The 23,258-nt window shown below is 42.2% G+C and overlaps 6 protein-coding genes across 6 annotated transcripts; 2 read left to right on the top strand and 4 right to left on the bottom strand.

The window, feature by feature from the left end:
- Positions 1–4,440: 4,440 nt before the first annotated feature.
- On the bottom strand, positions 4,441–6,117 carry Bfra_007203 (putative periodic tryptophan protein 1 protein; the record flags this gene model as incomplete). Its single annotated transcript, XM_037337577.1, has 2 exons — positions 4,441–5,824; positions 5,873–6,117. 2 exons carry the CDS (start codon positions 6,115–6,117, stop codon positions 4,441–4,443), a joined length of 1,629 nt encoding a protein of 542 aa, XP_037186957.1.
- A 455-nt stretch (positions 6,118–6,572) lies between these two features.
- On the top strand, positions 6,573–9,425 carry Bfra_007204 (putative pre-mrna-splicing factor atp-dependent rna helicase prp16 protein; the record flags this gene model as incomplete). Its single annotated transcript, XM_037337578.1, has 1 exon — positions 6,573–9,425. The coding sequence occupies one exon, from the start codon at positions 6,573–6,575 to the stop codon at positions 9,423–9,425; it is 2,853 nt and encodes a 950-aa protein (XP_037186958.1).
- Positions 9,426–10,069: 644 nt separating this feature from the next.
- Bfra_007205 (uncharacterized protein) lies at positions 10,070–12,261 on the bottom strand (the record flags this gene model as incomplete). Its single annotated transcript, XM_037337579.1, has 5 exons — positions 10,070–10,255; positions 10,315–10,450; positions 10,549–10,901; positions 11,021–11,282; positions 11,803–12,261. The coding sequence occupies 5 exons, from the start codon at positions 12,259–12,261 to the stop codon at positions 10,197–10,199; spliced, it is 1,269 nt and encodes a 422-aa protein (XP_037186959.1). The 3' UTR covers positions 10,070–10,196.
- Positions 12,262–12,898: 637 nt separating this feature from the next.
- On the bottom strand, positions 12,899–15,272 carry Bfra_007206 (putative flavin-containing monooxygenase protein; the record flags this gene model as incomplete). Its single annotated transcript, XM_037337580.1, has 3 exons — positions 12,899–14,323; positions 14,380–15,161; positions 15,212–15,272. 3 exons carry the CDS (start codon positions 15,270–15,272, stop codon positions 12,899–12,901), a joined length of 2,268 nt encoding a protein of 755 aa, XP_037186960.1.
- An 858-nt stretch (positions 15,273–16,130) lies between these two features.
- Bfra_007207 (uncharacterized protein) lies at positions 16,131–16,717 on the bottom strand (the record flags this gene model as incomplete). The annotated part of the gene is made up of 2 exons (XM_037337581.1): positions 16,131–16,561; positions 16,624–16,717. The coding sequence occupies 2 exons, from the start codon at positions 16,715–16,717 to the stop codon at positions 16,131–16,133; spliced, it is 525 nt and encodes a 174-aa protein (XP_037186961.1).
- Positions 16,718–17,699: 982 nt separating this feature from the next.
- Bfra_007208 (putative transcription factor cys6 protein) lies at positions 17,700–19,528 on the top strand (the record flags this gene model as incomplete). Its single annotated transcript, XM_037337582.1, has 4 exons — positions 17,700–17,773; positions 17,827–18,636; positions 18,718–19,411; positions 19,463–19,528. The coding sequence occupies 4 exons, from the start codon at positions 17,700–17,702 to the stop codon at positions 19,526–19,528; spliced, it is 1,644 nt and encodes a 547-aa protein (XP_037186962.1).
- Positions 19,529–23,258: the final 3,730 nt, after the last annotated feature.

Below are 23,258 nucleotides of genomic sequence, written 5' to 3' on the forward strand. Positions count from 1 at the left end.
CCGGATAAGATCAACTACTTTCTGGAGGTGATATGGTGGGGGTATTATATTAGCCCCGGTAAGATATTCCGGATTAAATCTTCCGACGGGTAATCTTTATCAGTGCAGGAGGTTGACTGAGCAAGATAGGTAGTTGATCAGATGTTTCCTGCAGGTGAGCTTCTGGAATATTTCTGGTTGGACAAGAAATCTCTCTGAAGCTTTCAAAGTAAAGAAGCTTTACTATTGTATGTCGCACGACGATGCACTCTTTTGTAGGAATGACCTTTAATTTTGAAGGAATGACTCTGTGACGCAAATCTAAGATCGAGGCGGGCCGATATGAAAAAAGTGACTCCTTAAGGGTAGGTACGGTTGATTTTGATTTGACGTGCTGAAGTGAATATATGTATATGTACTGATAACTTTGATCTGTGGTGACGATGTGTAATCGCAAAGAGACAGTGAATGTGTATCTGATAGACACGTCTTTATCGTGGGATTCAAAAATGAATGTTGGAAGTTGAGAAAGTTAATTCAATATTCCTGAGCGTGTCAAATGATCGAGGTTGCTCGAAAGGGAGGGATCGTGGGATATGTGAATTTCTTGTTTGTCGATAATGAATGTGTCGAACAATCTGTAGATCCAGCAATCAAGGCAAACTTTGAAGGAATGTATGCTTCAACAAGACTCTTTTTTGAATAAATAAAATCGAAAGATATCTAATCGATCCTGCGATGAATTTGGTGGTTAAGAGGTGTTGAGCAAAAGAAGGGAAGGGAGGAGGAAAGGAAGGATTTCAAAGATGACAAGGCCACTTTGGGTAAACGGGAGTTGTCAAATGGTAAAGGGTAAGAAGGTAAAAAGGCAAAATAGGCCAAATGATACTAATTCTTTCCTTTTGGTCTTTTTTTTTTGACCGAGACCAAGAGACACAGACAAACAAACAAGCATTTACTTAACTTTTTAATGGACGGCTTCACATTCACCAGGATTCCTCATTTTTCTTTTTTGTCACCAGGATTAGGAAACAAAAGAACCAACATGCATGTTACCAAGGGGGGAAAGAGAGATAAATTTTTGCGTGCAGATGATTTAAACCGACTGTAGCATAGTCCAAAGACCCTAAGAGGGAATGTTCCCCTTGTCTAAAGAGATGCCCAAGCTTTCACCGGGCATTAATTAGGATTGATTGGACGATAATGTGCAAAAGGAAACAAATCAGAAATGGAGAAAACGCCATAGAGAATGATACAATTGATGCTGAGGTATTTCCCCGAGGGCAAAAAGCAATCATTCATCCAATGATATCGATGACATGAAGGAAAGTGTGTTGGAAAGTTTCCCGGAGCTGGAGTTCTCCTTCTGATCAACAGTGAACTCCTTCATCAGGGTAATTCTCCGATATCATTACTATCTGAGCGCTAAAATCATGAGTAATGTACGAAGTAGTGAAATAATGTCATCTTCTCTCTTGGGGGGTTCATTTTTAGTTGTGATTTGGGACGAAATGCACTCCAGATGATTCCAATTGTCTAAATCCATCTCATCATGAATAACCAATTGCAAAAGAAGAAAGCTAGGCATTCTTCCCAAATCCAGATCACAAACCAAGATCACACAAACTCCCGTCTTGCAAACGCCCTGGTCAAGAGGCGTAGCGCAGCCCGCGCAGCTCGCGCAGTTTATTATGTAGCTTCAAGTGGGCCACGCTTTCATATTGACAGGGAAGATGTCAGCTATGATTTGTTCGTTTCAACCATCTGATGTTTGAGCGTTTCAGGTACACGATCCCTCGTGGAGAATGGGCTGTCTGACTGCCAGTCATTTGGCATGTGTAGGTGTTAAAGCATTAGCATGAGTTATGGCGAGCATGGGATGGATCATGGCATGGCATGGTGTGATATGGCATGGTCAAAGCAATGCGGAATGGAAATGTGGGTGAAATGAGCTTGTACATTGTACAATGTATGAACGTGCATCGTTTAGGGAAGTTGTGTGAGTTGTGTGAATTATGAAAAGGACATCCAGATGGATTTGTGAGAGGGATGGAAGCAATGACGGATGAGCTATGAGCTATGAGCAGTGAGCAATAAATAGCTTTGGGGGTACATTGTAGAGTGGGAGTGAGTGTGAGTGTGAATGTGGCAGTGATAACGACGATGAGGTAGGTTTGGTGGGATACAAAGTACAGCCAACACATATCTTCATTCAACTTCCTATTTTGTGCCAACAGATACAATCAATCCTTCATCTTGCCGTCTACCACTCTTCCTCAGACCTGGGCGGCACACTACATTCTTTGCATTCCCTACCTTACCCATCTGGTATCCAAATCATTCAACAATCAAATCAATAATCAACACACTACACTGCACTACACCACACTATCCTAACCAAGTGTGACATTCGTGTACGGAATACAAGCCTCTTCACACCAGGAGGAATCGCTGAAGGAAGAGGCAAAAAGGATTCAATTGTCTATTGTCTAGACTCTAGACCAATCTGATACTACCTACGATAACAAGTACTACCTAGGTGCCTTTCGTACACTACTACAGCGGCCAAACTCAAACAGAATCCTCCAACCCATTCTATCCTATCCTATATTCTTGTCTGACACCTTGAATAATCTAGACACACAATTAGATAATAAATGCAAAGCCTCGTTACTCATATTTATCACACTACCTATCTACTAAGTGCTGAAGTAATAAGTCTTAATCATAGTAAAATCATTCATCCATTCATCCATTCATCCAGTTCATAGCTCCAACCCATTACACACACTGTCCACAATATCTCGACTCTAAAACCCGGAATCCATCTCATCCACACCCTAAAGGACCACCTATTTAGTGTCTAAAGTATGCATCCCGCTCCAGAATTCTTCGTTTTTCTTTTGCATCTCTTGTAGATCCGATCTCTGAGAAAAACATCTTTGCACATCGAGATTCTAGAACTCGTCGATTATCAATTAATTCTCTCACCCAACACACCATTTACTCATAGTTCGCTCATAGTCTCATACAGAGGTATCTAGATAGTTCACCCCTCTTCCATCCTCTCTCACCTTACACACCAAGTACGCACATCACATCCAACAAGCAAATCTAAAAATAAATCTCAACACCCTGAAGTTAAACGCTATTGACGCAACGCGTATCGTTTACATTCCATTTTATTTCTTTCTTTTCTCCGCGCCAATATTCAAGCAAACTCACGATCCAAAACTCAAATCAATGCTCCTCTATGGTTCATCCCATCCATCCCATTCTAGATCTCCATCCCCATCCCCCATTCTAAACCCGTTTCGAGCACTCCAACACCTTTCTATCTGTCTCTGACTTCTAACTTCTGTCCCTAACCTCTGATTCCGGATCCGAATTCTGTACTTCGCTTCATCTATGTCATGTCTGTCAGTCATGTCATACCCAACAACCTACAACCTACAAACCTCCTGTAACCTACGTGAAAATGTGCGCGCGCCTGCATTGGGTTGATTTTATCTAGGTATAGGCATGATGAGAAGTTTCTTTCTCTCTTGTTTACTTTCTTACAGTATGCGCTGTGTAGCTTCGGGTGTGTATGTTACTTACAATTTACTTACTTATTGTATGCTGTACATACATACATACATACATATCCATCTAGGTATTCTCATTACGCACCACGCATGTCGTGCAAGCTATATTCATTCATTTCATTTCATACATCCCATCCCATCCCATCCATCCAACCAACCATATCCATTTGACCATGCACCTCCCCATCCATAAACCACTTATCATGCAATTAATTCAACATGGACCCCTAAATTACCTACCTAGAGATTCTCCCATTTTCTCATCCCAAAACTCTCCACCTCCATCTCCATCTCCATCTCCATCTCCATCTCCCAGCATGCATAAAAACCCAGAAACCCACTTCCATTCCATCCCATTCATTCACAAATCACAACACCCCAAACCACACTCCCCAGAAGCGAAAGCGAGCCCCCGAAAATGCATACCAAAAAAATAAATATGCTTTGTCTAAAATTGATATTCCCCAGTTTTCAATCTGTTCGCCTTATGCTGATGAAATGAAATGAAACGAGATGAGATGAATGCAAGACATGTTCGACATGGCATTTGTCATGAACACCCTGGAAATTTCGTTTCGTCTCTTGCCCAGACCAGGCACCTAGGTACTTACTTGTATGTACCCAAAAATCCAAAGTGAGTAATTGAGGCGAAAAAAGTTGCATCTTCATCTCAAATTAACATTCATGTATAATATAAAATTCCGGATGAACCATGGGGGAGGGATCTGCATTTGCCGAGTCAAATAGATTGCAACTTCATATATATGAAAAGGTTGCCGAAAGTAATTATTTTGAATTTTGAATTTTGAATTTTGAATTGGTATTTGAATTTTGATTTTGGGCCTTCTGAATAAAAAAGACATCATATGCTTAATTAATCATCTTCATCCATAGACTCAACTTCACCTCCCTCTGCCTCTGAAAGCTCTTCATCATCGTCTTCCGACTCGCTGTCATTTTGTACACCCACTAATCTTTCCTTGATTTCTCCTTCAACAGGTGCCACTCTATCCGCAAATGCACGTCGTACACCAGGGTTGGTACTGCAATCCCAGACTTGCACGAGCCCTTTGCTACCTGCTACTGCCAGTCGGAAACTGACTTCTTCGTCTGGTGCAAAGGTGGTTGAGAAAACCTTCCCAACATCCAAGTCTCGTGATACAACCATTGTAGGTCCGGTGGGTTGTATGTTCCAAAGTTTAACTTGCTTATCTCCTGATCCAGTAGCCAAGAATCCTGGAATAGTAGGGTTTATGTCGAAGGATGAAACTGAATCGTCATGTGCTTGGAGCATCCATACTGGCTTGGTAGCACTTGGGTTTGCTGGAGCTTTTCTGATATCGTGGAAATGAATGACACCACTCTCAGTGGAGACGTAGAAGTAGTTCGAGTCGTGAGGATCCCATCGGACATTTTCGACGTCACTTTCAACTCCCCATCGAGGTGCTTTCGCATCTGGCGCTCTCATATCTGCAGCCACCACTGTTCTATCATAACTACCACTCAGGAGGACGGTAGATTCCTTTGGATGCCATGCTAATGAACATACTTTGTCTGTGTGATGTGTGTATGACTTGGCACATGTGGTAGTGTGTAAATCCCAGAGTTTGACTGTCTTATCCGCAGATGAGGATGCCAATAAGTTTCGGTGGTGTCTATTGGCAGCTAATGAAAGAACTGCATCCACGTGAAATTCGTCATTGGCCTTCTTTGACTTCTTGTTCTTCTTCTTTTTCTTGGCACCTTCATCTCCACCTTTGTTTTGTCCAGCTTGCCCCAGAATAGCATTAGGATACATGCAATCGACTGTATCTAAATCCCAAATCTCAATATCCGGGTCGAATGTTCCAACAGCAACGAAATTTGCCCTCGAGTCCTTGTCCACACTTGGCTTCCCAACAGGCAAATCGAGCCATTCCACACATAGAGGTATTGCCGGTAACATAATATCGTGATGTACGTAAAGGTTATCAGCTCCATCTTCGTAAACATATACTTCAAGATGTGCAATTTCATCCTCTATTTTTGCCGCCAGCAGCATGTTATCTGTTGCCAATATTTGAAGTTCTTCCCTGTCCTCATCTTCATCCTCTGCATTTCCTGCCATTGTAATATACGGATCTTCCTCGTTCGATTCGTGATATGCAAGTGATTTGACGTTTCCAAACATAGCCATTCCCTCACCACCATTCTTGTCTTCTTCAACCTCATCATCGTAATGATCCAAATCGTATTCTTTTAAATCGTCATCCTCCTCACTGTGTAAAAGTCAGCGAAATAATGTGAATTGTGGGCACTAGACGAACGCTGTTGATTTCACTCCTTTAGGAGCTTCTTCGTCATCCGAACCTTCATCATCTACCATAACATCTGGGTCTGCGCCATTATCTGCTTCATTTTGCGCTTCTTCCAAATCATCGTTCGCATCATCCAATTGTAACTTCGCAAGATCCGCAATTCGCTGAAATTCTTCTTCATCAAAGTTATATTTTGTTGGGAAAGGAGCTGCAAAGCCCCGAGGGACCCATGCGGTTGCTGTGATCATAGACATGATGTTATGATATTATATCAGAATTGTAGAAAAGCTCACAAATCGACTGGAGCGGGGATATAAAAAAATAAATTGTTCCATTTGATCAACTTTTTTATTTTTTATCTTAGCGTTATCTTGACTATTGCGGCCGCTTGAGCCCACTAGTGTCATAGACCCTTCTCAATACTCATTGAGAGTAAACGAGTGTGTTCGACCTCAAAGTTCAAAATTTTCTCCAGCTGCCAGAGTGCTATATGATTCTCAAATCCGAACAAAAAATCGAAAGTCCATTGAGAAGTTGAAGGGCTGTTTATTGGGCAACTGGCCCATTGAAGAACGTCAGTGTAAATGCTAGCCTCAAATATCACGTGTAGATAACCACTTATCATTTCTGTTATCACTTATTTGTTTACTTCCCTGTTACACCGAAATTTGATACAACAATCATCTACCATTACATTCATCAACCTAAGATGGAAGACCACGAATACGAAGGAGCACGGCCGAAGCGACGCAAGTTGGACCCTAAGCCGAAGCCGAAGCCATTTGTTGACATCAAACCGGAGCCATTTGTTGATGAAGAGGATTCGAAAGCTCTAGATAGAGATTGGTACGCAGATGATGGAGATGAATCGCACAACCCATTCGGCTCCTACGACAATCCTTGGGCGGATTCCCAACGAGAAGCACCTTTGATTGAGAAGAAGATTGTGAAGCGACAGAGCGCGCGCGCAGCTCAAAAAGAAAGGGATGTCGATGCATGGGAGACGGGTCGATTGCTCGCTTCTGGTGTCGCACAACGAAGACGTTTTGAAGATGATTTTGAGGATGACGAGGAAGCCACCAGAGTGCATTTACTTGTACACGATCTTAAACCTCCATTTTTAGATGGAAGAACTGTTTTTTCGAAGCAATTGGAGCCTGTGCCGGCAGTGCGTGATTTTCAAAGCGACATGGCAGTTTTCAGTCGCAAGGGAAGCAAAGTGGTGAAGGAGAGGCGACAGCAGAAAGAGAGGCAAAAGCAGGCCCAAGAAGCAACGAATATGGCTGGCACGGCGCTTGGAAATCTTATGGGTATCAAAGAAGAGGAAGGCGACAGTGCAGCTCCAATGATGGGCGAGGAAACACAGGGGTCTAGTAAATTCGCACAGCATATGAAAAAGAACGACGGCGCTAGTAACTTCAGTCAAAGCAAATCTTTGAGAGAGCAGAGGGAATATCTTCCCGCATTTGCGGTACGAGAGGACTTGCTAAGGGTCATTCGAGATAATCAGGTGGTAATTTGTGTCGGCGAGACTGGATCCGGAAAAACGACTCAACTCACTCAATTTCTCTACGAAGAAGGTTATGGAAAAACAGGTCTGATAGGATGTACGCAACCTCGAAGAGTAGCAGCTATGTCTGTAGCAAAGCGTGTCAGCGAGGAGATGGAATGTCCACTGGGGGGGACTGTTGGATATGCTATTCGATTCGAGGACTGTACAAGCAAGGAAACAGTAATAAAGTACATGACAGACGGTGTCCTATTGAGAGAATCTTTGAATGAGCCAGATCTGGATCGTTATTCCTGCATTATCATGGATGAAGCTCACGAGCGGGCACTCAATACAGACGTCCTCATGGGGTTGATGAAAAAGGTTCTTGCACGTCGTAGAGATGTCAAGCTAATAGTCACATCTGCAACGATGAACTCGAAACGATTTTCTGATTTCTATGGTGGAGCCCCGGAATTTTTCATTCCCGGTCGTACCTTTCCAGTCGATATTATGTATCATCGCTCGCCCGTGGAAGACTATGTCGATCAAGCGGTTCAGCAAGTATTGGCTATACATGTATCCCAAGGTGCAGGTGATATTTTGGTGTTTATGACTGGACAAGAAGATATCGAATGTACTTGCGAGCTTATCCAGGAACGCCTCAATGCTCTCAATGATCCACCAAAGCTTAGCATTCTACCCATTTACAGTCAAATGCCTGCGGATTTACAAGCCAAGATCTTCGACAGAGCTGCGCCTGGGGTTAGAAAAGTCATCGTAGCGACCAATATCGCAGAGACCAGTTTGACTGTTGATGGTATCATGTATGTTGTGGATGCAGGATACTCGAAATTAAAGGTGTATAACCCGCGTATGGGAATGGATACTTTGCAGATCACGCCGATTTCACAAGCGAATGCGTCTCAACGTGCTGGTCGTGCCGGGCGTACTGGCCCAGGAAAAGCTTTCCATCTCTTCACCGAAGCCGCTTTCAAAGATGAGCTTTACATTCAAACGATTCCTGAAATCCAACGCACAAATCTTAGCAATACTGTTCTATTATTGAAGTCGTTAGGGGTGAAAGACTTACTTGATTTTGATTTCATGGACCCTCCACCCCAAGATACTATTACTACTTCATTATTTGATCTTTGGGCACTTGGGGCACTTGACAATATTGGGGAGTTGACAGAAATAGGGAGGAAAATGACCGCGTTTCCCATGGATCCCCCTCTAGCAAAACTACTCATCACGTCTGAAAAATACGGCTGTACCGAAGAGATGCTTACAATAGTTTCCATGCTCTCAGTACCAAGCGTTTTCTACCGTCCAAAGGAACGTCAGGAAGAGTCTGACAGCGCGCGCGAAAAGTTCTTTGTCCCAGAATCAGATCATTTGACTTACCTGAATGTTTACTTACAATGGAAGTCTAATGGTCATTCGGATGCTTGGTGTACACGTCATTTTCTCCATCCGAAATCTCTTCGTAGAGCTAAAGAGATCAGAGATCAACTGCTAGATATCATGAAAATGCAACGCATGAATATGATTTCTTGCGGCGCTGATTGGGACATTATACGCGAATGCATCTGTTCAGGTTATTACCACCAAGCTGCTAAAGTCAAAGGAATAGGCGAATATGTTAATTTGCGCACGTCGGTAACAGTACAGTTACATCCTACATCCGCACTTTACGGACATGGAGATCTACCTGATTATGTCGTTTATCATGAATTGATTCTTACATCAAAAGAATATATGTCAACTGTCACAAAGGTAGATCCACATTGGCTAGCAGATTTGGGTGGTGTTTTCTTTAGTGTGAAAGAGAAGGGATATAGTGCGAGGGAGAAAAGGGTCACTGAAACGGAGTTCAATAGAAAGATGGAGATCGAGGTGAAGATGGCCGAGGATAAGTTGAGGGAAGAAAAAAGAGTTGAGGCAGAGAATAACAAACTGGCGAGAAAACCGATGGCTATCACAGATGGAAGCGGACCAGTAGTTAAGAAAGTCGCTACAAAGGGTGCTGTAAGAAGACCGGCGGCGAGAAGACCAGGAAGGGGGTTTTGAAGCGGCAAAAGAGGAGAGAGCGTGTTCCATATGCATGAACTTATGCACATATCCTTAGACTAATTAATATACCAGCTCTTTGAGCATTATAACATTCTACAGACTAAAAAATGGTTTTCCCCCTATCCAGTCTTTGCGAGAGCACAGTACATGTGGCCTCTTAGGTTTCAACAAACTACTGCCGCTGATGTAAACTTTTATGAAACATTTAAAATTACATTCCATATCGATGCTGATAGTTCAATTCCCCATGACATCATCATGACATAGTACTAATACTCCCGCATAGCTATAGCCCGGGTCTCCGACCCAATCCGTAGTGAATCGATCTGATTGTTTATGAGGAGTAAGGTTTAACGAAGTGAATCTATATTTTCGTGAACCTCGTCTAGCCGTTGATTCTCTGAACACATTAGACAAGAGTACATGGATAGAATCCAGTACGAACAAATCATATCAACTCCATCAAGTAGCACTAGTAAATACCTAGGTAAACATAGGTAGGCACTTAGTTAGAAGTTAGAGGAATCGAAAATACAACTGCGAATGCGCACACTGGACTTATCCTATTCATTTGTAAATTGTGTATTGCAAAATGTGTGTGTACTAGAATTTCCCATCCCAACATCTCCATCCCATTCCACGCCGAAACCCACAGACCGGGAAACCCAAATCCTCCAATGCCATAACCCCATGCCCATACGTAGTACCATGCTATCCCTCCAAGAACCTTTTCTCAACTAGGTGATTTGATCTGTAAACCTTGAACCCTTAATTGCCGGGAAGACTATCGCAATTCAATTTTCCGCCAGAAGTTGCAATTCCCTCATCTGTTACAAGCATTAGAGAAATACATTAGATGTAGATAGAGAAGGAGGAATAAACATACTGAGATCAACGCAGACACCGCTTGGAACGGTGCCGCCGTTTGCTTTACCGCAACCACAGCAGAGATTTGGCATTTGGAGTGAACAGCCGCAGGAGTTTTGGAACATGCCACTACGTAGTTGATATGTTAGAACAAGCTAAAACGACTTGAGTTGTGAAGTTGCATACTTTCTCTGCCACTGTTTTCTCGATATCAGTATAAGAATCTAAAATACATAAGGGATGGAGGACTTACGACAAGATGAGCGTCATTGTTTCCGAGACATGTATTCAAATTCAAAGTAGAATTCGACATGTGGCCAGAAGAATCAGGACAGAGTCCGGAGAGAATAGGTGTTATGGTAAAGGTAAATTGGGGAGCAGGACCTAATTCGATATCGTCGTAGAATTTGAAGGTAGACGCATCGCATTTGCTCATAAAGCCTCCTGCACTAGTAACTACTGCAGCCGCATGAACGACGGAGAGGAGGAGAGAAATAAGAATTACGGAATTGAATAATCTCGACATTTTTGGTACCGTGTTGCAGTTTTGTGTACTGTGTTGTGCTGAAGGATCTTCGAAGAAACTGCGTCGAACTTGGGCAGGTGCTGTAAATTTAAGCTTACCATGCGGGGTACGTAAAACCGCAGAACCGGAGAGAGTTGTCCCAGTGAACGCAGCGAGGTCAGTGAATATATTAAATAATATAAAGCATTAATTAATAAACATGCCACATGGGCTGAATTCATCAACAAGAAATCCGAGAGTTGGCGTCGTCTGACACCCTGGTAAAAATTGGGCTGATACAATACTTCATGGAAGCATTCCAATCGGACACCTGCCTTTTCACAGCCTCGGACGGGAACCACGGAGAATGTTTCGAGGAGCAATGACGAACTGTTACGAATGTAATTGATAAAGACGGGAACAAAATAAGCAGTTGGAGTTTGAGGTTTATCAAAATATGCACATATGCATGCAGACTGTAGCTACAAGAGATAAAAGTGTCGGAGATATTACTAGTGCTTTTAAACCATGCATTTATGTATCAAGGACTTCAGATAAAAGGAAAGATTAGATCGTGATACATGACTTGCCATATAAATTCATTGATCCGGCCAATCTCTGGAAAACGTCCGAAGAATGAAGTATTATTCAGCTTGGCACCCTTGTGTTGATCCCATTGTATCTCCCGATGGAAAGACTGCTTCCCATCTCCGGATCATGATATGATATCAAAACTTTGATATAGAACTGATCCGGACTCTTCAATCAATCATAAAGAATCATATATGTGAAAAGGAAGAAGAAAAAGTCCCGTGGTACAAAATAGTTTCCACTTTTAAAAAATGATACGCGCTGGCATATTAGCCTATAATACAAGCTCAAGTCTACCAAGAAGGTCTTCATCACTGATATGCTTGATCCAAATTGGAAGCTGGGGAACCCTGCATGATTACCAAGATAAGTGTGTTTCCACAGCATAAAAACACAATATATGCCGATCACATTTGCACATAGAATCAGGTTCCAGACGCTGCTCGGTAAATGTCTATGGACGCATGCACGGCATATACTTCTCCCTTTATTTCCACACTGCATCTTCGACCTTGGTTTTAACGGCCCGAAGAAGTAACCCGTGATGTGGAAGTAATAACGGCTGGTGAAAAACATTGATTTGCATGTGATGTTGTGAGTTCTTGCATCCGAAGGAATACATTGCAGATGCAATATGATGGGACCTTGGCGAGATAGAGCTTGATGTCCATATTGTTGGGGAAGGTTGTGATTTTCGGCAGATCTTTTGTTGGGTGCCATGCGAATCGCCATCTTCGAAGATGTCATCGATAGCGCGAGTAGTATTGAGAATGGATCTGTACTGTAAATTTTGAGAGCACCTTCCCATTGATGCTGATAGTAGGGTAGCGTACTTGCTATGAAAATTTCATCCCTATGCACATGTCCCATACGTATGGATTGTTCAAATCTTACGTGCGAGAAAATGGATCGTTCTTATCAGAGATGTCGCGATGTCCAAGGTGAATTTCATACGTTGTCGCTGTGGAGTTTTAGAGGAAAGAGCCGAGTTTTCGATCTCAATTAGAATATTGCGAAATGATACATACGATTGCAACATAGTCTGACCATCAAATATCGCATCGCAATTGGTTAGGAACTGGAATTTGGAATGGATAACAAAGCAATATGTCAGGCCGGGTCTCTTTTTGATGCGGTCAGTTTTTACTTCCACTAGTGACACTAGTTGATGAACGACAAAACAGCAGTGAAAACAATTTGTTGCCGGCAGCCGGTGATTTATGACTAGACAACGATCTTCCGGCAATATTCAGAATATAACCCTCAATATGTAGTTGAATCTATCCTACCAGTAGGAGATAGCAATAAATCACGAGTGTTTTGTGGCAGGATCAGAAAATGAAAAAAAGGAAAAAACTGGAGATCTGTTGTGATGGCGATCAAGATGCACTATTTGCACGCACTGAATTCAAAAAATCTCGAGGATGTAGTCTGATAGATCTTCTTCATTTTCAATTGCCTATAGAGTCTCTACAATCATCCATAGTACCTCTACAAACATCTAAATCTACCGTCTATACTCATTTTTGATCCTGTAATCCTTATTTGGCCCTTTCACACTGTATTCCTGTCTCCACTCCTCTACATTGACCCCCTTGAATCTAAACTCATATTCCACATCATACGTATCAGCAATACAAAGATGACTTGACTTTGCTCTCCATCCTTTAATCTTTCCGTGTCCGTCCATCTTATCTTGGACTTCAGGAATTATAATCTCCATCTCATGAAACAGATAATCTACACCTAGATTATCATCAGTTTTGACAAACCATAGGCTAAGCGTATCAGTATCCTCTCTATATCGATATACGTATCTTCTGCTGGCTTTAAACATCATTCCTGTATCCGTCACGAAGTCTCCTTCTTCGATATACAAGTATTCTGCATCAAAAGATGGGGTGGTAGGGAAACGAGGGAGAAATTTTGCGGTTCCAGTAAAGGTACCGGAGGGGAAGGTGGAGAGAGAGCTTTTTAGAGAGCGGGAAAGTCTCCATGTTCCTTGGAGTGAACGGAATATGGCCTTGGATACAAAGGTTCCGCGTGTGGAGGAACCGAATGTGGAAGAGATGGCAGAGAGAGCGAGTGCTGCTTGTTCTTTTTGAGCAGGGCTTGCGTGTGAATAAATATAGCGGGATGGAAGCACGATTCCTGTACGTGCTTCTAGGTCGTCTGTGGCTTCTTGCCGCTTGATTCCGACGGCTGTGGCGAATGATTCCATTAGGTATGCATAATCACCCATTGGAAATTGAGCGAGTCGAGGATCAGTGCGTAGCTGAAGAAGTTCGTCAAGGCTATCGTCTAATTCTAGGGTTTTATGTGCATGTGCATCGCCAGACCAGAGTTTTCCTAGGAATCGAGCTTGCATTTCCATGACGCCCCAATAGGGACTTCGGTAAAATCCTACAAAGCCGAGAGAGGGAATCTTTGCATTGACTGTAGAGTGTAAATTTAAGGCAAGCGGTAGCTTGCTGCTTGATTGGTCAAACGAGAGATGTTGGAGGATTTCCTTGGGCAGAAAATCGAGTGATGGAGATGCATCAAAACCAGTTGCCAAGATTACTGCTGCAACATCATTAATTACCTGTTGATTTCCGTCCTCCTCGACAGTGATGGAATTTGATTGATTGAGTTCTGGACTGATCACCTTTCCTCGGATCGTTTTGATATCTCCAGCTCGGACAAACTCGACATAGTTGTCACTAACTGTAAGCCGTGGTGGTTCAGAGCGAATATCTCCTACTATTGCTAGATGATCTGTACTTATTCCGCTCTGGTCTGTCCCCAGATAATTGTTTAAGAATCTGTTAGTTGTTTCTGCCAAGTCTGGTGATATGTGACCAGATGAGTTTTTGATAGACCCAGGAGGTTTCCATCCAAGATTGTACATGACCAGATCGAGGGGTAAAAATGTAGGTGCTGGATTTGGTATCTGAAGTGGGCGTTAGCAGCAGTAGGTTTCCCAGTTATTAGAAATGTGTTAGGTACCTTTTCAGCTTCGGGTTTTGCACCATCAATGTTCGGGTTATTGGGTAGTGTTAAGGTCATCACCCAAAATGGCTGTTGGATCACATTGTAGATCTTGTATTCTTTTGCATTTGGAATCGAACGTTCAGTTGAGTTCACGGAAGAGGATACTTGCAAAGCTATTGCTGCTGCGGTTTCAACACCAGACATTTGCCCTCCAACAACCACGATGTTTTTGCCCTTAGGTGAAGAGAGTTTTCCATTGTCGGTCAACGCACTATTGACATCACGAAGTTTGGAACTGTGCCAGACTGGAGCTGGAAAATTTGCAAGAGTATCGGGTATCTTAGGCTTTCCAAAGAAACCAGTGGCCACAATTACTTGATCGAATTCGTAAACCTGTAGGGATTCGGTAGACTCAGTGTGTTGAACATGCACATTCCATTTCCCTGGCGTAGCTGAAGTAGCTTGCCAATTGTATGGCGGTTCGACCTTGGCTACTTTGACACCCATCTTGATAGAATATCCAGGGTACATTTTGATATAGTCTTCGAGGTACTTCCCAACCTGCCATGCTTTCGGAAAAGCAGGCGATGAAGCAGACCATGCCAAGTCACTGAAGCTGACTGTATGTCGACTTTGGTTCGTACACATATCAGGATTTAACAGACCGTCATCATCGCGAGATATGGGCCATAATCCACCGATTCTCTGCGACTGCTCAAAAACTGTCACGTCAAAGGTGCCTTTTGGATGATCGTGAGTGAGTGTTTTGGCTGCTACGAGCCCTGAAGGACCAGCGCCTAATCCGTGAATGTTAGTCATGAAAACCTCGGAAGATGAGTGCACTCACCAATCACACATACAGTTTTCGTTCGAGTTGACATCTTAACAAGTGTGTAGCTTGCACGCATAGAAAGCTGGGGGTTCCGGATTTCAGCTTGTCAACTCGGAACCTCACAATTTAAAGACAATCCAACCAACGAATGTATTAACAGCTTAGTGATACTTTCAATAGCTGATCTGTATTTCCGTGCATTGTATTACTATCCTAATATTTACAACTTTTGGGGAGTTTTTGTCGCTGCACATCCGATACCTAATCGGAAATCTGACGCGCATGATCACGTTTTGGCGTTTTCAGTTAATAGTCACGTGAGGCTGCGCAATAGGCTTAAATGGTTGGGGCAGATCTCAAGTTGAGGCTATTCCATAGACAGTTTAGCTTTGATAGAAAGTGTGCAGTGCATGCAGAGCTTGGCCCAGAATGACACCAGAGCCCGTGCCACATTCACCCCTCCCTCCTTTTTTTTCAACAGATTCCGAACATTTCAAAACTATCTATCTATCAATTCAATATATTGTCATTTTTGTTAGATATCATGATTACTATATAATAATAACGTTATACCACTTTTTAATTCTAAGGACAAACCTTCGCAGGGAGAAATTGGATTCAGCGAGCCTTTTGATGAAGCACAGTCAACATTTTCATCGTGGGCTGAGATTGATCCGAGTAGAAAGATAGTCTTAGCAGAGTGAATCTATTTCATCATATAACATAATTGAGTATTTGTGGAATAGATTACTCGAGAATTGGACCGTGTTACCATCAAAAGCAGGTCTAGCACTTTTCTTCTTTCAAAATTGTTTTGGAACATACAATGTAAGCATAACCATTCCAAAAACACATCTTTTCTTGAAGGGCAATGGTGAGACTTTTTGTGGCGCGACGACTAGCTCTGAGTTTCCCAGAGATCATTTAGATCCGATCAGATGGCTGTATCAGGTCCAGTCATAGATGTCTTTGGCTTGGGGATCTGTTTGAAGATGGGAATGGCAGTCAAGGCTGCGGTAATCATGAATAATAACCATTCGAGCGCCCCAAAGACTGTCGCTACGATGAGGATCCTACATGAGTTATTTCCAGTTGAACATGTGTCGGTTGAAATTTGAACAGCTACAGCGATGAAACCAGCGAGCCATGAGAGAACAGCCACAGTCTCAACGGCAACGTGAATGTAGCCAATCAACGCACCATCCGGGAATTTGATCCTAGCAATGGTGTGAAAGATGACAGTTAGAAACGTCCAGCCAGCACAAAACATCAGAAAGCCCCATGAATTAGGGACGCCGTAGTAATCGTAGAAGCTACCGAAATCGAAATGTTCGTAGACAGTGTGTCCGCGAAACACGTGAATAGCTAAGCGACGTGATCAGACTCAACAGTGCATCTACAAACAGGGAAAAATGGATTCCACGCACCGTAGCCGTCAGTTCCCATAACGGTGATGGCGAAGATAAACTGCAGTACTCGCAGGACATGATCAAGCATTCTGTTCGTCAAAATCACGGTCATGATGTGTAGCAGTCTATGGTCGAATAGATCACGGTAACGGGCACAGACGAATACTTTGTGTTGCGGCGGCTGTCAAACGAGTCAGCGAAACGTCCACGCTATAAGTTGAGAACATCTCAACCTACATATGGCTTGGCAATATTACTATCAAGTCTTTTGGATGGAGATATAAGGTTGTATTCTTGTGTAAAATATGTCAGGACTTGTCTGAAAGGTGATAAGCTGAGCAGGTGTTTCGTGTTCCAAGACAGCAGAGAGAATATGGATATTGCAAGCCTTTATAGGTATCAGTGACTAGATCCATGATTGCTCACGAGTACTCAAGTGCGTAAGATTTCTGAAAATGGCTTCCTATATTGAAGTGTCTACCTACTTCCTATTGGAAAATCCTCTTGTAGTCGTGAACATACACAGCCATGCTTACTCATCTGCTTATGTAGTCATGTTGATCTATTCTGATTCGTCCGTTCGTATAACTTAAAGGGCTGAATAGTGGCTCCTTGCTTGGTAGGAATGCTGTGTATTGAGCAGTCATACCGCTAGAGCTCTTGAACTTTTGAATGATATCTAATTTTCCCTTCCAGTTCAGAATTCGATCAATATTATTTTTACATCCAAACTCATACCGGGGTTGATTTATGTTTATCTCTCTTTATCTACATTTAAGTCTTCCTCCAAATCAAAGGTTCCAAGTCTACTATAAAGTACTTTTTTCCAAGCGATAGGTAGTCACTCAATTTAAAGTTTTTAAAGTTATCTGATAAAACAGCCTTAGTGGATTCTGCACGGACCAAGCCGGGATTCATCAGTATTCTGAGGGACACTTCCTTGTGTCTTCGTGCGGCAGATGTAGCCCAAACAGCCTGGCAGACTACCAGTTGCTGCGCCGAATTTTGACCATGAAACTTAGAGATGAGATTCGAAGTTGGCCGGCAGGTTGACGACTTACTGCTGTTCAAATGAAATCATTTCAATCGGCGAGATGGCGAGAAATCAGATTCAGCAACGCAAGCGACGATCCGGTCCAAAGGTTAAAACAGGATGCGGAACTTGCAAGTAAGATTGAATTGCCCTCTCGTAGGTGGCACACCAACTCACACAGCTTTTAGAACCAGGAGAATCAAGTGCGACGAGGCCAAACCGAGTTGTCAGCGGTGTTCAAAGACCGGACGAAAGTGCGATGGGTATAGCAGCGATATTATGATATCCAGCCAAAAATGCACGCCCTATATAGACCTCATTCAACAAATCTCCGTCCATATACCTGGGAACGCGGAAGAAAAAAGAAGCTTCGATTTTTTTCTTCGGAATACAGCAGCCGAGCTATCTGGATACTATGATTCCTCATTTTGGGGAAACCTTGTACTGGCTGCTTCTACACAAAAGCCTTCTTTACGGCACGCCGTGATAGCACTAGGAGCCTTGCATGAAGACTTCTCACGGAAGAGGCTGCACTCCGCTCCATCATCGGAGAACCAAAATACCCAATTGGCACTAAATCAGTACTCGAAGGCCATAGGAGCACTGCGGAGGTCTTTATCACATGGGAAGGAGGAACCTCTCACGGCGCTCATGTCCTGCATACTGTTTGTCTGCTTTGATAGCCTGCGAGGCCATTATGAATCAGCAATGGTCCATCTTCAAAGCGGGCTTGGGATTCTACGGGACATAAGAAAGTCGTCTACAAGGAATCAAATTATCGAGGAAAAAATTGCTCCTCTTTTCAGGAGACTATCGTTACAGTCTATCATATACGTTGAGACGAAAAGTGAACATGAAAAGATAAGCTTTGTTGAAAAGTTGATAGACGACTCCGGGAAAGATATTGTAATTTCTGGAGAGTTTAAAAGTATAGAAGACGCACGGAATGCTTTAGATCAAGCCACGGATAGTTTATTTAGGACATTCTATATGATGGAGTAAGCAAACTATGTCCTTCTAAGTTGAAGCTTCGAAACTAATCCCATTCGCCAAACACATGCTAACTTGAAGATATACAGACGCGTTCTACCTATCATTTTACAACCCACAGAAACCCTCGCTACATTCAACAAAAGCACATCCCAGTTATTTCTCTGGAACCTTGCATTTGAACAATTTATGATATCCAAAAGCAAGAATTTCACCAACAGGGAAGTGCAAGGTGCCGCACTCTTGAAAATACATCACACGACTTTGAATATCATGGCTGGCATGTTCCCTGACATCAGTGATATGACAGTTGTAGTTGAAATGGTGGACACTGATGGCTTCTTAAAATATTTGGACGACTTTCAAATCATCATCGACTTGTCAAGGTCGTTGATCGTAGCTGCGGAACAGGATGCGATGAATGGAAGGCCGTCGCTCACTTTCAGCAGTGATTTTGGCGTTGTAGGACCGCTTTATTACGTCTGTATCCACTGTCCTACTCTCTCCATTCGAGAAACAGCAATGGAGCTAATGTTACGATGTCCGCGACGAGAAGGGATGTGGAATAGTGCAATTGTTGCTCAAATGATCCAACAATTCTGGGAACTGGGAGCAAGACACAGAGAATCGCAAGAGATGGGGTTTGAATTAGATGAATTTGGAATGCCAGTGCCTTTCAACGACCGGGGAATTGTTCACTCTGCATTTTTCGGTCGACCAACAGAAGTAAATCCAACTGACCTCTCCCAATATACTCCTGCAGACTTTTATCCTTCTGAGCCAGTGAAATTTCCAGCGTCTTGGGGATTGTGGCCGAATCTAACGACGCATGAGAATACGACACGTCAAGATACAGAAGCGGACGCCTTAACTCTGCCGGAAGAAGTAATTGCACAGTAACATGATCTGCACGGACACAGCATCGTTCAATACGTCAATCTGAATGGTACACGCTAGTATTTGATTGATTCCGTCTATATTAGCCTACCATGGTGTCGAGGTTGTGAACAGTGGCGTGAGATAACAATTAATGTGCTACTGCGCACGTGTTCACATGTAGATTAAGCGTTTGAAAAACATACTGTTGAACATTGCATGCTCGGCCACTTTGGAATGAAGTAAAATAGAATGTTTCTCTGAGTACGCGGGATCAGGGCAAAGGCCATTGGGCGCGACTAAGCGGCGGAGGAAAGCTAGCGGCACTCGGCAGCATCGACGAAACGATCGACAGCCTTATCAGCGACTGTAATTCTCTTGTTGCATATTGATTTACTGGTGTTAGAATTGCTTTAGAATAATTACATACTGATCAAAACTTTGTATATTTGTGAGGAATGAATTAAGTCACTGAAACCTTGGATTCATTTCTTTGCGCCCTGAAGTCAACTTAGTAGACCCTTCATTATGCCAATGTTCTTGTTTATTTTTTCTTTCATTTTCGCAAGTGAGTTTAACAGATTTTATCTAGGCAGGGACGGGATATCTTTACTGTTACATGGGATTTCTGAGCATTAGTTCTTCGGGGATGGTATACAATATGACAGATCAATTCTGGAAAAGGAATGTTATTTGGGACAACGTTTCCTGATAGTCTCCGCCTTTTGAGTACACAAATATTTTTGTTTTAGCGAGCTTCGAAGGTCCTCGAAATCCGTAGTTCATGAATACTCTACCGAAGCGAGGCTAGTCTGTCCGATATGGCTCTTTGTTTTTCTCATGTTGTTATCCGTCGATTTATCTTATGTGGGAGTTTTTAGCTGTCTCTGGAGAGGAATATCGTGAGCGAGAGAGTTGCGGCCATGATTAAAAATCTGAGCAGCATGTATGTACTTAAAAGAATGACCAAGTGATTCATCTTTGAGATGTTTCAAGTTAATTTGACTGCTTACAGATGCGAGGTTCCAAATTGGGGTGCTGGTGAAGATTGTGTAGTTATTTTTAATTCTCTTTACTATTTCTGATATTTATTTAATTTCGATGAAAACTTCAACTTTGATAATTAACGGTTTCGATTTTGCTTCTAAGTGTCTCTCTTCGCTACCATGAGCCTCTAGATGAAACATGATCTAAAATTTGGATTGGGAAATATGTTTTCCGGACTGATATTCAAATCTTTGAGTTCGATTATAAGCGACTTTATGTGAACTATCTTCGTGATGACTACGCGGCGGCGCTAATGTTTGCTAGTTTGTAATTTACTGTTATTCCACCTTTCTAATTCGGTGAGGAAGTCTTCCGTGGTGAGTCTAAAAAGCTATATTGTTTCAATGATTAGTATACTCTATTTGACTCGACTTTTCTCGCACAACGTCTAGCTTGATATCAACATTCAATATCCTTACAATACCTACTGTAGGATAATCGAGGTTATCCTGCTCTCAAAATTCACTTTAGCAACTCTAACATTCACATTATTGTTTCCACTCATGCAGTCATTGTATTCCGTTGGTATGATAAAGATGTATTTATCGATCCTATCGATATTCCTCGGAACCCCGGATAGACACAGAATGGATTGAATAGACTTTCATTCCATCACCGTATGTTAATCCCAGATTTTGCGCGCACAGCCTTTCTACATTGAACTTCCCAAATGTGTAGCCATGTTCCTCCCCCAGTTTCCCACTCATATCTTACATCCGCGCCACCTGACAATATTGCAGGTGCGCCGTCTCCCCATGCTAGTAGCACTATCACTACTCATCCTTGCGCGTAAAGATGTAATGATCTGGTAATATCATCTTCCCGTGGCTACTCCTAGTAGCCTCCCCTCCCCCTCCTCCCCAATGAGTGGCTCGTCAGAATTTCATTTCTTACATCCCGAGCCACATGCATAATAGCAATTGTAGGAAGCTCACGAGAGCCCAGAGACCGAAGATGGCTGCGGCAAGGATTAAGAAGACCAAAATGCCCTCGACAGTGTTGGTGTAGACGGATCTTGGTGTGCAGCCCATGGAAATCATCTTGCATGCTTTCCATTTTTGATTGTTCGTGTGTGTTTGGAAGTAGTGGGTACGAGAATTCTTAATGAATTTATTGGCGGATTGATATCCGAAAGTCTGGTTTGTGGTTTGTGTGAGTAGTGAGAAGGATCTGGACTCTGGTTTGGGTTGTTGGTTGGTAGATTTGTTATCTGAGAATTCGATTTGGAGTTTGTTCGAGTTCTCTGGTTTGGATAGTTGATGAAGAAAAGAGAGAAGATGACATCTTGACTGCATGGTGAATTGTAAGGCGGGTTAGTAAACCATATATGTGATGCGTAGATGTGTTTAGCTACTCTTCTCTGGTCAAGAGAAGATGGTTCATAACCATACTCGTCTTGGAAATCAAAACTTTGTTCTTGAGTTAGAATATTTTGATTTTACGGTGAATGGGGTGAGATGAGTAACTAGTTTTTTTGTATAGCTGTGTTTGACTATTGTCTCGTCTAATTCGCATACGGTATGCCAATCGTCACATTCATTTCTTCTCCTATTAGTTTGAGTGTCTTGAGTACCTTAATAAAAAAGCGAATGATTGGATGATTGATTGATCGATCGATTGATTGAATGATGTTCTATGATACGGTCAGCACCCCTAATCACGTACACAAAACAACATTCAGCTGATACACCTCACAGAACCAATACCTACGGTTATATCCCAACCACATTTCCGAATCCAGAATACACCCCCCATTCACTTAAGAAAGTTTTAGATCTGATACCTACATATCGAATATCCAAGTATGGAATTATCTGATTACTCCTCCGTATCGTGTGTCCGAAATACTCCTTACCATACCCATAATACGTAGTTAGACTAGGTATACTTCGATATTCATACTACATACGATACAATATCTCGAAAATTAAGGAGCTGAGAAATCTTATAGCTTGTTATCATCTGGATCTGTCTATCTGAATACAAGAAATAACTCTTTTCTCCATCCTCCTTTCTCCTTTGTCGCCCCTCAACACCTCAACTCCTCAACTCTCTATACCTCCACACCCTATGAATCCAATCAAACCGTATAAGCTACATACACATACAAGACCTCTATATCTCATGAATAGGCACTCCCCTCTCTTCTCACTTTCCCCTCCCCTTCCTCGCTTACTATGTAGTCATCCCCCTTTCCTTTCAAAAATAAACTCAACAAAAAAATACACTTTGATGAATGTAAATTCTCCAAACCTCTTTTTTCTCCTTTCTTCCTACACTAAGATAGATTTAACCCAATTCCATTCAATGCAACTCAGTTATAAAATTAGAATTTATGAAATTTAATTGTCATTTGATAGAATGTAACATAAATTTATTATGTGAAAGTACACTAAACTTAACTCTTTATATTGATATCTATATCTATATCTACACCAACTCACGAGAAAGATATTAGTTTTCCACAATAATTTACAAGATATCTATAGATTACATACATACAAATGTGTGAGTACAGATCATTTTCACATAGTATAATTACGGCTCAACTAACATCTTATCTTCCTTTACGAGTTCAAAATTATAGAATTTCAAACTTTCAAAACATGGAAAGATTCTCTCGATTCCCAAGATAGTACATACAAAATGAGATATAAATCTCCAGAGCAACTCAATTTCATTAAACAATACAATACAATACTATTTA

The sequence above is a fragment of the Botrytis fragariae genome (genome assembly GCF_013461495.1).
Source record: "Botrytis fragariae strain BVB16 chromosome Unknown tig00000795, whole genome shotgun sequence".
NCBI lineage: Eukaryota > Fungi > Ascomycota > Leotiomycetes > Helotiales > Sclerotiniaceae > Botrytis > Botrytis fragariae.